Genomic DNA, 15,063 nt, shown 5'->3' with positions numbered 1-15,063 from the left:
GGTATTTATAATGTAATTAATGATTAATTAATTCATATGACTTCCTAAATTATAATTGTTGAATGCACGAAAATCAACGGTTGAGATGTAATGTAAGACTTATTAGTCTTATACCGGTGTAAAATGATCCTGATCGTATATATATATATATATATAATCCTAGCTAGTATTTGTTACCTATAGAATAAAATAAATTTACCGTACCCTATTGACTTATCAAATAATTAATAAAATCACAATATAATAAAATAAATCGCTCTATCAAATTGACACGAGTTTAGTTTCACGACTTACATTTTATTTGGAGATACAACAAAATCGAAAGGAAAAGGTTGATAAAATAATTTCTACAAAGGAAAACCAAATTTGGGTAAGCTACCTACACGCACTTTTTGCTCCTAACAAATTATCGAAAAACTTCAAAATTTAATCACCTCACAAATTTAGTTACCCTTCAGCAATTGCAATTTGCATCTTCATTTTCATAAATGAAGTATTAACACAAAAAAGCAACCCCATATTCGGGCTTAAATTTGCCCCGGTACCATACGGTCCACACAAGATACAAAAGTAAACATTTCTCTAACTGTAAACTACAACTCTAAAAATTCTTCTTTACTCCTTCCATTTTTAACAATCATGACACTCCTAATATGTATTTTGTATGAGCTCATACGCTCTCCCAACTAGTCAGGAAAATTATAGGCGCAGTAAAGAGAACAGACCATTTTCAACGAATTAGTTCCCAGTGAATAATAAAGCATAGTAAAACAAATTAATTTTCAGACATAAATGCAAAAACAAGAGAGTAAACTACAATAGCTGTCCACTGATTCTCAAATTGAAGCATCCAAGAGGAAGGGAGACTGCAAGATGTTGCTACAACTAAAATCTTAAATCCATATATCTCCCAGAAAGGGTCAGCTAAGAATTGGGAAGATGCGAGTAATGTGCTCCAATGGTACACTATCTGCGGTGTTTTTCTTCAAAATTGGGTCATTAAATTCATTTCTGGGAAGGACAATGAGTTGACCCCTGCCTTGGCCTTTCTCAATAACCCAACCACAGTTGGCTACTTGGTGTTCCAGGAATTTGTCCAAGGATAAACCTTCTATATTGATAGCCTATGAAAGTTTCACACAGAATAAATGGTGTTACACTTCAAAGTAATAAGAGAAACCAAATTCCTCTTTGACGATCATGCAAGTATGTGAAAGTCATAAAAAGTAAAAAACAATTTCCACAGAGCCCACTGCTCCCTAAAAGACTCCAGAACCCCCTTCACTGGTTTGATTCACTTGTTTATGACAATGAGAAAAATGCAAACAAGAAGCTGCCAAAGGTTTCAAGAACCATTTAACTGCTAAAGAAAAACAGAGCATTACAGCCGTGAACTCATGTTTGATATGACTCATACATTTATTTCTAGCAATTAGAGAATAAATGTACTGAACTTTGTGCTAGCAGCTGCTACCTAGAGACGAAACAACATTCCAATAATAAATGAACTAATACTTCAAAGGGACAAAATTCAAGCATACCTCGGCAAGCACAGTTCTGGGAACCTTTTGGTAAGTCAAGGAAAGGACATGAATCGCAAAGCCTTGGATTGCCTGCTCAAATCCTGCAATTAATTTCTAATTAAGCTAGTATATAAGCATGCATTAATGAAGAAGTTGAAGTTATGAAGCTCAATCGGTGTCAACGCTAAACAAGATGAACAACAGCCGCATCAAGATAAGTAAAGATCTCAGCTTGTTTCAAGAAAAGCAATACTTAGCAGCTATAAGATATTGAAGCAGCATATTACAAAGAGTGCATCAGTTCAAAAAAGTAAATAAACGACAATATTCTGTATAAATTTATACTGAATGAGATGTATGACAAGTAATATACTAATATGATACAAATACGCATGCTTAATTTCATAGCAAGAAGGAGCAGGACCATGAGGTGTCCAAGTGACAAGACCCAATTAACCAGATAGAGCACAATTAAATAAAGCAGAAACAAGGTGTCCAAATTAAAACTTATGTTAATAGAGATTCAAAATCTTTTGGCTACATTCTTCAAAGTTCATTAGTCATGACAGCTAATTATCATTTCATGAATTATAATATATAATTACCTGGCACAGCTTCAACTATATGACGATTTTTGGCTGCTTCATCCCAGAACTGCCGAAATCTTCCTGTCTGAAGAAAAGACATGTATTAATTTATAATTTCAAAAGCCTGCTTAAGCCTTGAGCAACTAAAGCTGATGCATACCTCCAAGTAATGAGACAGAACAATCAATGTCTTGAACTGCTCCTCCATTTGCTAAAAATCATAATAAAAAATCTAATATGAAAAGAGGAACCAAAGTGCCACATAGTGTAATAAGAAGGAACTGAACTCGTCACTGATACAGTTAGGTAAAAATTCAAATTCAAATAGAAGAGCCCTAAACGACCGCATTAATCCCAGAGGCTGCTAATAGGAGTCCCATAAACTATTCCAGTTTAGTAGGATAAAATTAATAAAAAATCCTGCTTATTCAAGCATGTCTCACATGAGTGACTGAATTACTCAAATATATAATTATGCATGCACGAGAGCAAGAAGAACTACTACAAAGAAAAGAGTAAGTTATGAGAATTATACCACACGTTCTGGAATCAAAAAGAGACACAGGCTGAAGTCAGGAGCTGGCATTGCCATGAGGGCCTGTTCAAAAACCGAAAATAAAGATTTGAGCATGTGCGGACATAACATCCATAATCCAGTCATATGCTTTGTGCTCACAAGTAAATAAGTAAATCCAAAAATATGCTTAACCACACCTTAACCAATATGCGGGCTACAATCTGGGAACTCATTTTCTCTGGTTCAAACTGCCATAATAAACAAACAAACTATTATCTGTAACCAACACTGATCACTTTATGAGTTCCAATGAGAAAGTGATCTTAGAACATATGATAAAACAACAAACAAGCAGAAAAGCAGAAACAATTAATTAACACAAACAATTAAAAAAGAAAGTACAATGAGAGAGGAGAAGCGGTGACATAAATACCTGATAGAGGCGAAGAAGGCACAGGTTTGCATCCAGGCTGTATTTTTGTGATGAAACCTGGTCAAATAAAGGATACAGAGTTTCAAATTATAACTACACTACCGTTTAGATTCAACAAAATTACCAAAATAAAACTAGCTATTAGATTTACGAAAACAACTGAGAAAACAACTGAGAAATCGTGGATGAAAAATAAAATAAATGAGAACGCAAATTCAATTAAAAGCAAAAATAGAGAGACCTGATCGTTGACATAGTTTTCGAGATCTGGAAGAATATCAGGATTATACCGATTGAAGGCAACAAGCTGCTCCACCGTGTAAGCTACCTGTTGTTGCTTTGGGGTCTCTCTTTCTCTTCCCATCTCTCTCTCTCTCTCTCTCTCTCACCAACGATTTTCGCTGAGCCGATGCGACGCGATTTGCAAACCCTACTTAGCTAGCTCGTTCGATACAAGAGTCTTAGATCAGCCTTGTTACGTTATGGAGTGTGAAAAATTAGGTTTAATATACCCTATATGGTGTGAGAGGAGAGACAGAACAAAACAACAGAACAAAAATTAAGGATAACTTATATTATATGTATAGTTGATTAATTTTTTTTAAAAAAATGTTATTAAAAAATTTAAGCACTAATTCAATTTGTAATAAATTTTGTTTCAGTTAGTTAAATGCAGATAAGTTAAGTCATTATACGATATCTTTTTCAAGCGAAAATTATGGTATTTTTATAATTTTAATTTATTTCAGGGTTATTATAGTCTTTATAATATAATTATGTAATTTTTCAAATCCAAAGTGATATCGTTTTGAGAATAAATGCAGATAACTTATCTGCAGTAACTACAGAAATATTATTCTAATATTTATATTTTAATTTTGTTAAAGCTAAACATCAAACTTTCATAAAACAATATATTTTATTAAAAGAAAAAACTGTAATTACAGTGACTCATCTACACCACATTATCCCTTGGTGCATTTTTTTTTTATAGGCATTAATTGGGTTGGTTATTAAAAAAACATTAATAAACAATATATCAAAGCATTGATTTGGTTGGTCAAGTGGAACTCCATCAATTTATAAATTGATGACGTGTAAAATATAGGCAGCAAGTTAAGAATTCATTTGTTATGTCAGCACTTCATGAAATTGTTATACCAGCAAAGCAAGGGACTAAAATTACTCACTCATAAAATTAGTGATATAAATTAAAAAAAAAAAAAAAACTAAAACCAAAACCAAAACCAAATTTAGTAAATTTAAAATATGTCATTTTTTTTCATTCTTCGCAAAATCATGCAACTTGCATGCCAATAATCGGCAATATATATTTAATAGAACTATCAAATATAACCATATATGAAGTAAAACTACAATAGTTTGTTTTCACAAATTTAAAAGATTTGATATCAAGTTCCAGCCCCATGTTTTCTTATTAGAAGGGCTTGCAAAGTTTAATTCAAACATGTCCTTGCTATTTTCATCGGATGCACAGAAATCAATAAGCCTTGCCACAATTTCAGCGCTTTCTTGTACGTGTTGCATGTTATACGGGTCAGTCCACAATTTATTCACTAGTTGCAGCCTCCTTTGTTTTCCTACAGGAGGAACTTCCCATTTTGCATAAAGTAGTTCCCTCTCATCTGCTGTAAGTTTAGCGTTCACCCTCTTAGCTAGATACTCCCTTTCTTGCTTCAGAGCTCTGATGCTGCATTTGACAATCAATCAATTAACGAAAAAAGATTTTTATACTATTCTCAGTTCATAGTACAAATCTCCATTAAATTTTTCTGAAATAAACCTTTTTGCAAAGACACTGGCATTATATACACCTTACCATTCAAAGGAATTATTAAAGACACTCGCATACCTTGCGGAAACAGAACTTGCAGGCTCATCACCTAGAAGTGCAGGACTAGCATTCCCAAGCTCTGCCAGGTGCTGTTCCAACCAAGTCAATCTTCTAAGTTCAACTTCCATATATATCTGATCAGAAGGATCTCCTCTCAACAAAAGATAAAACTGTGTCCGGTGCACGATAGAAATGTGGCACAAATGCCATAACATGATAATTTGTTTTCTCTGCTGTTCAAATAGTATGTGCCATGGTAAGGGAGATCCATCAGTTGTATCCATTTCTTCATTTACAGACTTGTTTGCTTCAAGCTCCAAAACCTAAACCCGTGCAAGGGAAAAAAAGTATAAACATCAGCGTATCAAAATTAATGAATTGCTGTTGAAGTTAAACTCATTCAAGCATTTTCTGCAACAGGTTAACCTGAAAGAAGTGCTAAGTACTAACAAACCATGTATTTGGTATTCAAGTTAGTAGTGTCAGATAAAAGTGGTTATAAAGAGTGTCAAATTTTTTATAGGAGAAAGGACACACGTAACTCTGTACCTGACTGGTCGGTCAAGCACCAGACCTAACAAACCATGTATTTGGTATTCAAGTTAGTAGTGTCAGATAAAAGTGGTTATAAAGAGTGTCAAATTTTTTATAGGAGAAAGGACACACGTAACTCTGTACCTGACTGGTCGGTCAAGCACCAGACCTCCTAGTCAGGTGGGAAAAAAACGAATCGTAGTTTTTCTAACCGTCCATTTGATTTGCTCCTGAAAGGAATCAAATTACCCTACTGCCTAAAAAAGGCTAATCCTGGCATGAATTTTTCACTGCCTTAGAATTCAGGTCGAACCTCTATATGAATTCTGAGCCCAGAAATATGTAACAAAAACTAGGAACATATTCCATACTCGTTCCAATTTCAAATAACTCGAACACACCAGAGTGTGACGTTTTATACAAGGAACCAATAAAGAAGGCAGGACAAGAAACACGATAAAATGCAAGAAATATTTTTATTAAGATGACGACAATGAACATGGAAGCACTATAGTACATATTAATAGAGGAAATCTATGAAACCTTACCTGACAAACCAAGAGCTGCTTCTGGTAATGCAGTTTTGCTACGAGCTCTTTTAACTCGGTAACATAAACTCTGAAGCTCCGAATGTTCTCCTCAGCAGCATTCTTGAACATTTTCTGAATCTTCTTCACGTTTACTGATTTTGATTGCCGTGCAGCAGGGCTTCCATCCCGTGATAAAATCGAATCACAACTTTCATCATCCTTACGTGGAGTATCTTTATGTAACCTTGCAAAATTATCACTGTCAGATATGGCAATATTGTTTTCCGGCACCCTATTCTCAATTTCGTGTTCCATTGCTTTGCAAGAAGAGGAGAGAGGCGAACAAGGAGCGCGTATTATATGTTGCATGTTAGGACTGTTGCTTAAGGTGAAAGGAAGAATTTTCTTCCTTCTCTGTGGGGTTTTGCTCTCTAGAGTCTCCTCAGTACTAAAAGCAGAGACTAGCTTATCTATAGATTTTTGAACATTCTCCAGCTTCCTTTCTAAAGATGCAATAGTGTTTCCTTGATATTTCAACTGAGTGAACTTTTCCATCAGATTGGCCTTATCTGCAGCCACAATTTCTTCGGGAGTAGAGCTAGCAACTACCAACTCTTTTATTTCAGACAATACTTTCGACATGGTTTCAGCAGTTTCCTCATTTCCAAGTTTGTGGGTTGCAAAATCCTTGTGTAGAACTTCAAGTGCTCGATTTGCATCCTCACAGAGCTGCAGCTGCCGATGCTCAAGCTTCCGAATTTCACCGACCAGTATGGATGGATCAGGAACAGCCAATAAATTCTTCAGCATTGCCTGCCTGCCTACTGCTGCTTTTCGGCCTGGAGTTTTTGATTCATTTTCTTCAGGAAAAGAAAGACATCTTGCAACTTGACTAGAGGGCCCATGATCATTTGATCCCTGCAAGAATTATATAATTTGAGTTAGAAGAATAAATAAGGGTTAAACTAATGTGCTATAATAATACCAAATACCTTCCGAACTTTATTTGCTCTTTTTTCAAGTTCAAGTTGAGATTGTGCAAGGTCTCTCTGTCGCCTCAGATCCTCTATATCCCTTTCCATCTGCAAATTTTTGTTTATCAATTCTATTCATCCATAAGAGAGAAGGCTTATATAAAAACTCAAGGAAAGTCAGCTTTTTTATGTGGTTTATATTAAATTAGCCTTTCTCAGTTTACGCTTGTCTTCTTGACTAGAAGAGCTGCCTAGCCGAAACCAGTTCTCAGGATTTGATCCATTATGGAATGGGAAAGTCAAAATGCATTGATTACATATAAAAGGATACCTAGATTTACTTAATTTTAAAAAGTATGGCTATATTAGAAATCATTGACCACATCTTGAGGCATGAGATCATGTAAGAACTCCAAAGAGTACCATTAATACCTATTTAGAGAACTAAGAGGTCACATCACAAATCTTACCTCCGTAAACTCATATTTTACATGAAAATTAAGACCAAGAACAGAATTTTGTACCTGCTGAATTTTCAATTCCTTTTCAGCTAGCAATGACCTTAGACATGAATCTGAAGAAAGTTCAGGGCTTCGTAACTCCCCTTCAAGCCTGGCAACTTCCTTTTGCAACTGTCTAACTAGGGTCTTATCTGAAACAACCTGTTGAAAAATCACCACCAGCATATTAAACAAGCTTATCTTAATATAATAGTTTTCTTTTTGGTGAAAAATATGCATGTATTTGATAAATGAGGTGGCTTGTTGAATTAAAACATGAATTTCACTCAGAAGTGATTATAGAGAAAAGCAGGTCAGTTAGAATTGCCATTAGAGCGAGAGACTAAATACTGCAAATTAGCCCTTTGATTTTCTAATATGAAAATGAAAGACAGGATGCTATTTATGAAAATGTGTCTCCATCGCTTTCTTCAATAATTTTACACACTTATATCAAACATATCCTTTGCCTCAATTAGAGGTTGGCTGCTACCGAAGTCTGAAGCCAAGGGAAGCCACTATCTTTAATTCAATTCAATAAGAATGTGAGCTACCAAACTTCTGCTGGCTTCTATTTAAAAACAATTTTTCTAGAAAAATAATTGTATGTAGTAATAAGAACGAGCGTAGAAAAGATTTTCATACTAATGTACTATCCAATCAAACAAATATTTAGGCATTTATTCATACCATATTCACTCGGGCAGTATTAACAACTTCCTTTGCACTTGTAGCAAATGTTAGTGTATTTCTTGTTTGCTCCACGTGACTTAAGGACGGACTTATTGTGCATATAATCGCTGTTCGAGCATTCCCCCCAAGTGAAGACTGCAATATTCGTGTCAGTTTTGAATCTCTATATGGTATATGACCACGTTTTCCACCACTGCAAAGCAAAAGAAAACTCCAAAAGCAGAATCAGACTCTTGTATATTGACCAAATTACATAGCACTAAATGTCTTCACTTTGTGATCATAGTCAATGCCAAGTTCAAATTACCCCAACTTCCACAATAAAAATTTCTAGTTCTCAAATGAAAACTATCACGAGACTCTATGTAGTAAACTGAATTGGGTTCCATCAGTATATTAGTTTGTCGTCAATAGCTTTTAAGTTTCGCAATATTAGAATCAACTCAATACAACTTTCATGGAAATAGGTATTTTCCGTAGCTTTGTTAGGTAATCAACTAAGACCTTTTAATAATCTTGGCTGTTCAAAAGTTTACTTCTAATCATGTCTCTTTTGTACAAGAAGAATAATAAGAAACTGTAGCCACGTGCATTTGGATACTTATAAAAAATCTATAATTGCTGAACCTTAGCTTCCTGATGACTGACGCTAGTGTCAATAAACTTCGATTGATGTGGCTGCCTTCCTTCAATCTTGCTCCACATGTATTTGCTTGAGAGATGCGTTCACTTCCAGCAAGATCCACAAAATTCTATGAAGTTATAAATACTTTCAGGTCAATATGAAGATAAATATGACTAGCTTGTTAACGAGACTTTCAGGTCTAAATATGAAGATAAAACATACCAAACTGGCTAGGAAAGACTTTACATGGCCTGACCTTTCACGAAGGATGCTCTCTACAGTCTGAAATATTCATATAAAAATATATAAATACTGATTACAGAGCAGTAAACAATGATTTCTTATCTCTAACCTCTGCATAAATTAGCTAAAGAAGAGAAATGGGAAGGTTAACCAAGATAACACTGTAATATTCATGCATTATCGTCATAAAAGAAGATAATGAATACTATTTCATTAGTTCAGCTTACCAGCCTGATTATTTGATGTGATCTTGAGCTTTTATCATTTAAAGTAGTTTCCCCAACTTGCCTTTGCGCTGCAAATACAATATTTTATATGAACAGTAGTACTATGTAGGTCACCTAAAGAATAAGTGTTTTTCATATTGAGTGCAAAGTGCCCACAAGGCCACAACTTATATATTTTTACAATTCTATTACATGGTTTTTAAAGAAAGGGAGATCTGGTTCAAACATCAGAAATAGTGAAATATAACAATATTACATGAAAGATCGGATGACACCAGATGCTCAAGAGAAAACTAGGAAGCCTGTATGACTCACAAGACAAACTAAAAAGTCAGATTTCTAATTACCTTCGCAGATGCCAATTAAATGCCTTAGATGATGACCATCCTTAGCTACTTCTTCATTCAGCTTTTCCACAATAGTCCCTTTCTGTATCGAAAGAAAAAATGTATATCAAGGAAATATATAGAATCCTTTGATAACTTTTAGTAGAAATTTATCTGTGAACTATACCTCAGGATCATCCAAAAGCCGAAGAGGACCAGATTCACGATTTAGAAGGTCTATGACAGTCTCATTATAGATTTCCAAAGCAGAGATTCTCAAAATAAAATCCCTTTCCGGTGTCTGTGAATTGCAATAAAAAATAAAAAAGAGTTTATAAATGCAAGCATTTACCATCGACATGTAACAGACTTGGTTCATAGGATTCAAAACATGAATGGCCTTTCTACTTCCTTTTTCTTGCTTTTTGCTCCTATTTTTTTTTTTTTAACATGTATAAATGGGCATATGAGCTCATTCACCTTCTCATTCTATAAAGATAACTGACATAAAGTTTGGTATCTATAGCAACTCACATTCTTGATGTGCTCGTAGATGTCCTTAATAGCATTTTCAGTGATACCTCTCATCGTGAATGTCTTACCACTACTAGTCTGCCCATACGCAAAAATTGTTGCTGCAAGAAAAATGAAATCTTTGAAAGGATCCAAAAGAGTCCTTAATATGAGAGAGAGAGAGAGAGAGAGAGAAAAATTCTAAAATAAGGTTTAGCTCGGAATAAGTTACCATTGATTCCAGAAAGTGCTGATAAAGCAACATCTTTAGCCCCTTCTTCATAAACCTTCTGAGTTGAACATGTAGGAGCAAAAACTTTATCTGTGACACAAAAAATATTACGAGAGGAAATAGAAACTTAACAAGTACAAGTCCACCCCACGAAGCATAAAAACAATAAATGCTAGAAAAGTTCATTATTAGCTCCTGAGCTTGTCAACCAGGTTTTTTTTATTAAATTCCATTTATAAGAAATTTAAATTCATTAATTTCCATTTATGAAAATTTCAGTTCATAAAAAAAAAAATCAAATATCTTCTCCCTCTCCTATTCAAAAATAGCAAGTTTGAACAAAGGTTTGACAGTCACATGCAAAACAAGATTACTTTGATGCAATACATACCAAAACTCAACAACTACAATTCCACTCCAAGAAACCATCACTTCCTGACTAGGGAGGGTGTAGTAAGGGCAACCTTATACGCAGTCTTACTCTTGCATATTTATAAAGAGACTATTTCTCGAATTCGAATTTGTGACCTTTCAGTCACAGAGGAGAGGAGGAGTGGCTTACCTTCTTTAAAGTCCACTCCAAGAAACATAAAAAAGTAAATGCTAATAAAAAAATTAAATGCTAAAAAATCATTGCTAGCCGGGAGCTTGTCAACCAGTTTTTTTTTATTAATTTCCATTTATAAAAACTTTAAATTCATTAATTTCCATTTATGAAAATTTCAGTTCATAAGAAAAAATCAAATATCCTCTCCTATTCAAAAATAGCATGTTTGAAAAAGGTTTAATAGTTACATGCAAAACAAGATGACTTCAGTTACTAAAAAAAAAACAAGATGACTTTGATGCAATAAATACCAAAACTTAACAAATACAAATCCACTCCAAGAAACATAAAATAAATAAATAAATGCTAGAAAAATCATTACTAGCTGTGAGCTTGTCAACCAGATTTTTTTATTAATTTACCTTTATTAAAAAATTTACATTCATTAATTTCCATTTATTAACATTTCAGTTCATAAGAAGAAATCAAATATCTTCTCCTATTCAAAAATAGCAATTTTGAACAAAGGTTTAACAGTCACATGCAGAACAAGGTGACTTTGATGCAATACATACCAAAACTTAACAAATACAAGTCCACTCCAAGAAACATAAAAAAAAAAAAAAAATGCTAGAAAAATCATTACTGGCCATGAGCTTGTCAACCATATTTTTTTCATTAATTTCCATTTATAAAAAATTTAAATTCATTAATTTCCATTTATTAAAATTTCAGTTCATAAGAAAAAATCAAATATATTCTCCAATTCAAAAATAGCAAGTTTGAACAAAGGTATAACAGTTACATGCAAAACAAGATGACTTTGATGCAATACAAACCAAAAGTGTATAGTGACGCCGCCCTCTCTTGGTTTGGATTCTTGAATACAATAGCTTGTTCATCCAAGCAATCCCAAGCAATTAGATCGTACATTGCTTGTTCCTTCCGGTTGAGTGGCCTCATCCGAACGGTTACGCGAATCTTCTCCTCCCGAATTTTGGGACCACCGGGAGTACCTGACGGAGTCCTTTGTATCTTAGACAAAGGTGTTGCTGATGTTCCCACCATTCTCTCCGATGTAAATTTCTGCAGATCAATTACCCATCAGCTATAGCAATTTCCAACACTTCCTTTCAAAAGAGAAAACAAAGAACACTACAAATAATATCAAAGCTAATTTTTCCATTAGGACATTGGTGTGTTCCGAAACTGTTGTATTCTGCAGCTCACCGTGTTGATCAAAACTGAAGGAAAATGAATCATGATAACAGTAATAGTAGTAAAAGAGGTTCCAACTTAAGAAGAGAAACTGAAAATCCAAGCCTCGTGGAAGTGGAAATACAAAATCAGATTTCTGAATAAGCTATAATGCAAAGAGCGAATGAATATTAAGCTGGAACTAGCATGACACAACTCAATCTCATAAATCATTTCTTCATAACAACACCTCTCATAACAAGAAAAAAATAAAATAAAATAAAATCCGTTACATTACTAGGGCGATTGGAAATCGCTGTTTCATATGACATCTACCTAAATCTTTCTTTTTCTTGATCTTTCCTTTACACTTTCAAGCTCATTACTTACTTGCAACTGAAGATGAAAAAAGGCTCGGTGGCGTCGGTTCTTGAGGGAGGCCGGAAATGGAGAAACGCCGGTGTATTTGGCCGGGAAAGTGACGAACGACGTAGTTCGGAGCCGCAAAGATCAAATTCTTCAATCTCTTGAGGTTTACTTTTCAGAAGAGAAAAATGCTCTGCTATGCAATGTTCTATTCTAGAGAGAGAGAGATGTATAGTAACGGCTACTTCAATGGTGGCTCTTTCCGTTCAGTGCGCGCATCGGCACAGGAAACAATAAACGGACGTTTTAAATTCTTGGCCCCACATCATCTACTTTTATGGGCCTGTCATAGTGGGCTGCATGGATTTCTTGGGCTTCGTGTTATAAACAGAAAAGGGCTTGTGTGAGCCCAGTCCAATGATTAAGATTAACGAATTATATCTGTCCTTGTCCTTAAGCAAAGACTTAATACTAATAGTTTCGGGTAATTTGAATAATAATTACTTTTTCTTAAGTTACTTTATCTCCTGCACTTGGCATTTTTCAAATTAGCCGTTTTATTGGAAACGGTTCCTGTTGCCAAAGTGGCATTGATCCTAATTATTTGGTAATTGTCTGTTGCAAAAACACTTTTAAGAAATTTCTTTTTATGCAAAAACCAATAAAATAATAATAATAATAATAATAATAATAATAATAATAGAAGTCTGTGAAATAATCCTGTGATCTAATTGGTGGACTGCGTACGACTTGAATTAGTTTTGTATGCTTTGTTTTTAAGCAGTATATACAGAACTATCCTTATTAGAAGTCTTTGTATGTGATAGCAACCGTTTAGGGGGCGAAAATGTTAAAACTTGGTTTTTCTATTTAAAAAAATAAATATATGGCGTGAATATCACGTCAAAGAAAATTTGGTCGCATGCATTGTCGTCATTTATCACGCCTATTCGCTTCACACACGAAAATAATTAATATCCGATTACAAAAAAAAAAAACTTAATTAGTTTCCTCGTCATTTTTTTTTTCATGTGCGTGGCAATAAGGTTGAATTTGATATACCAACGTCTTTATTCTTGAGGTGGATCATGAGGATTTTATGTATAAATAATCATCAACATAAAATGATTGCATTGCACCTATATTTTTTTATAAAAATATCACTTTCTTAAAATACTCCGAATTTAGAAGACTGCCTAGTGGCCTCTCGATCACAGATGATAATTCACTTTCTAAAAAATTTTACCTATAAAAAATGACATTATATATATTCGATATCAAGATGCCCGTTGCCCAATCTCTATTGTTTTAAAATTTTTGAAATCTACTGATGACGATATTCTTTCTTAAGATAAATAATAATTTTCATGTATATGTATAACCCATATCATACAAGAAGTCAATCATTGCTCTGATTCCGATATCTTTGGCTGAGACATTGAACTTTCCAAATTATAAATAACTTTGGCGAAGTAAAAAGAAACCAATGGCAACGAGTCACATCTCAAGGGCCAACGCAGTTTTATTTTTTTAATGAGAGAAAAAAAGAAAAATTATTGCTCGAGGCCAACAACTTGGTATTTACTATTCTCTATTATTTAGTCGCTTTAAGGGCTATAAAACAAATTGTCAATGCTAAAGGGTTAAAGTATCTAAAGAAAAATTGGCCTGCCTTATGTTTATTTTCATGCACGAATACAACATACCAAATATCTTGTGAGCCTTCATATCATGACAAACAACAATAAAAGGAAAGGCCATAACTTACGAGGTAGGAGTAACTTTCGAAGTACAACATCAACGTGGAACTTGTCCAAATCAATAATAAAGCCAATGAAATATCGATGAGGAGTTTTTGTAAACCTGCAAAGTATTTACTCAAAAGATGACAACCTCTTAAAGCCTTAATCCTGAACTCGTTCCGAATTGGATTAGTTGCGAAATAATGAACTAATTGGAATATTTTTTTAAAAAAAATGACATCCTACTCAAATGCTTTCTTTCTTCTTCTTTTTTCAGATTTGATTACTACTTTGCCTTCTAAAAAGTGGCATATAATTTTAGTTAAATTAGTTCAAGATAATTAATTACTATAGATAATCATATCATGTTAAATAATTTCACTCTCTCTTTTCACACGCATTTATAGATATATCTCCAAAAACGAAATGAAAAAACATGGTTGACAGCTATCCGCAAATTCATTACTAACTTGACTATGACACTATGGAGCAGCTTTCGGGTTGGTAACTATCAGTGCTGAGGTGCGCACTTCCTAAAACCCCACTTGATTTATGTAAGACATACCTGATCAAGAAAGCGTTTCACGTACGCTAGATTGAAACTCATGAATAACGCGATCATAAAATTAAATTGTTTAATTTCTAAGTAATTAAATTAGGTGTTGGTTGAGTTGAACCATCCAATTCCTAACAGAAGGGAATCTCTAATAAATTGTTTACCATAATGATCACTAATCAGGGACACTTTGAGTGTAAGAAAAGTCATTTTGCACAACCAGCAATGAAAAGCCAATATATATGAGATCTGCGCGCGTCCCCATAAAACCATCTAAGTAACCCACAGATTTATTTTTACGGCATTTATAAAGTACTGTGCATAACTGCATACTATGACTTAA

General features: G+C 34.0%; 2 protein-coding genes across 3 annotated transcripts; both read right to left on the bottom strand.

The window, feature by feature from the left end:
* Positions 1 to 573: 573 nt before the first annotated feature.
* LOC133305395 (eukaryotic translation initiation factor 3 subunit K) lies at positions 574 to 3,558 on the bottom strand. Its single transcript, XM_061505609.1, has 8 exons — positions 3,302 to 3,558; positions 3,061 to 3,117; positions 2,825 to 2,875; positions 2,646 to 2,708; positions 2,271 to 2,321; positions 2,129 to 2,195; positions 1,542 to 1,624; positions 574 to 1,124 (listed from the first exon to the last, which is right to left on the bottom strand). Exons 1-8 carry the CDS (start codon positions 3,422 to 3,424, stop codon positions 921 to 923), a joined length of 699 nt encoding a protein of 232 aa, XP_061361593.1. The 5' UTR covers positions 3,425 to 3,558; the 3' UTR covers positions 574 to 920.
* Positions 3,559 to 4,449: 891 nt separating this feature from the next.
* On the bottom strand, positions 4,450 to 11,927 carry LOC133305390 (kinesin-like protein KIN-7B). 2 transcript variants are annotated; one of them, XM_061505602.1, is made up of 14 exons: positions 11,699 to 11,927; positions 10,313 to 10,402; positions 10,102 to 10,202; positions 9,755 to 9,868; positions 9,589 to 9,670; positions 9,242 to 9,309; positions 8,994 to 9,053; positions 8,774 to 8,898; positions 8,144 to 8,339; positions 7,478 to 7,615; positions 6,972 to 7,061; positions 5,998 to 6,897; positions 4,934 to 5,238; positions 4,450 to 4,771 (listed from the first exon to the last, which is right to left on the bottom strand). In XM_061505602.1, the coding sequence occupies exons 1-14, from the start codon at positions 11,925 to 11,927 to the stop codon at positions 4,450 to 4,452; spliced, it is 2,820 nt and encodes a 939-aa protein (XP_061361586.1). The 2 variants fall into 2 exon arrangements, with proteins under 2 accessions (XP_061361586.1, XP_061361587.1); XM_061505603.1 differs by having other exon boundaries at positions 6,981 to 7,061; positions 11,699 to 11,837.
* Positions 11,928 to 15,063: the final 3,136 nt, after the last annotated feature.

Source organism: Gastrolobium bilobum, unplaced genomic scaffold, assembly GCF_033153095.1.
Source record: "Gastrolobium bilobum isolate Gb01-03AN ecotype WA unplaced genomic scaffold, APGP_CSIRO_Gbil_v1 utg1221, whole genome shotgun sequence".
In the NCBI taxonomy this organism is placed as follows: Eukaryota; Viridiplantae; Streptophyta; class Magnoliopsida; order Fabales; family Fabaceae; genus Gastrolobium; species Gastrolobium bilobum.
This window is presented reverse-complemented; position numbering and strand designations above follow the sequence as displayed.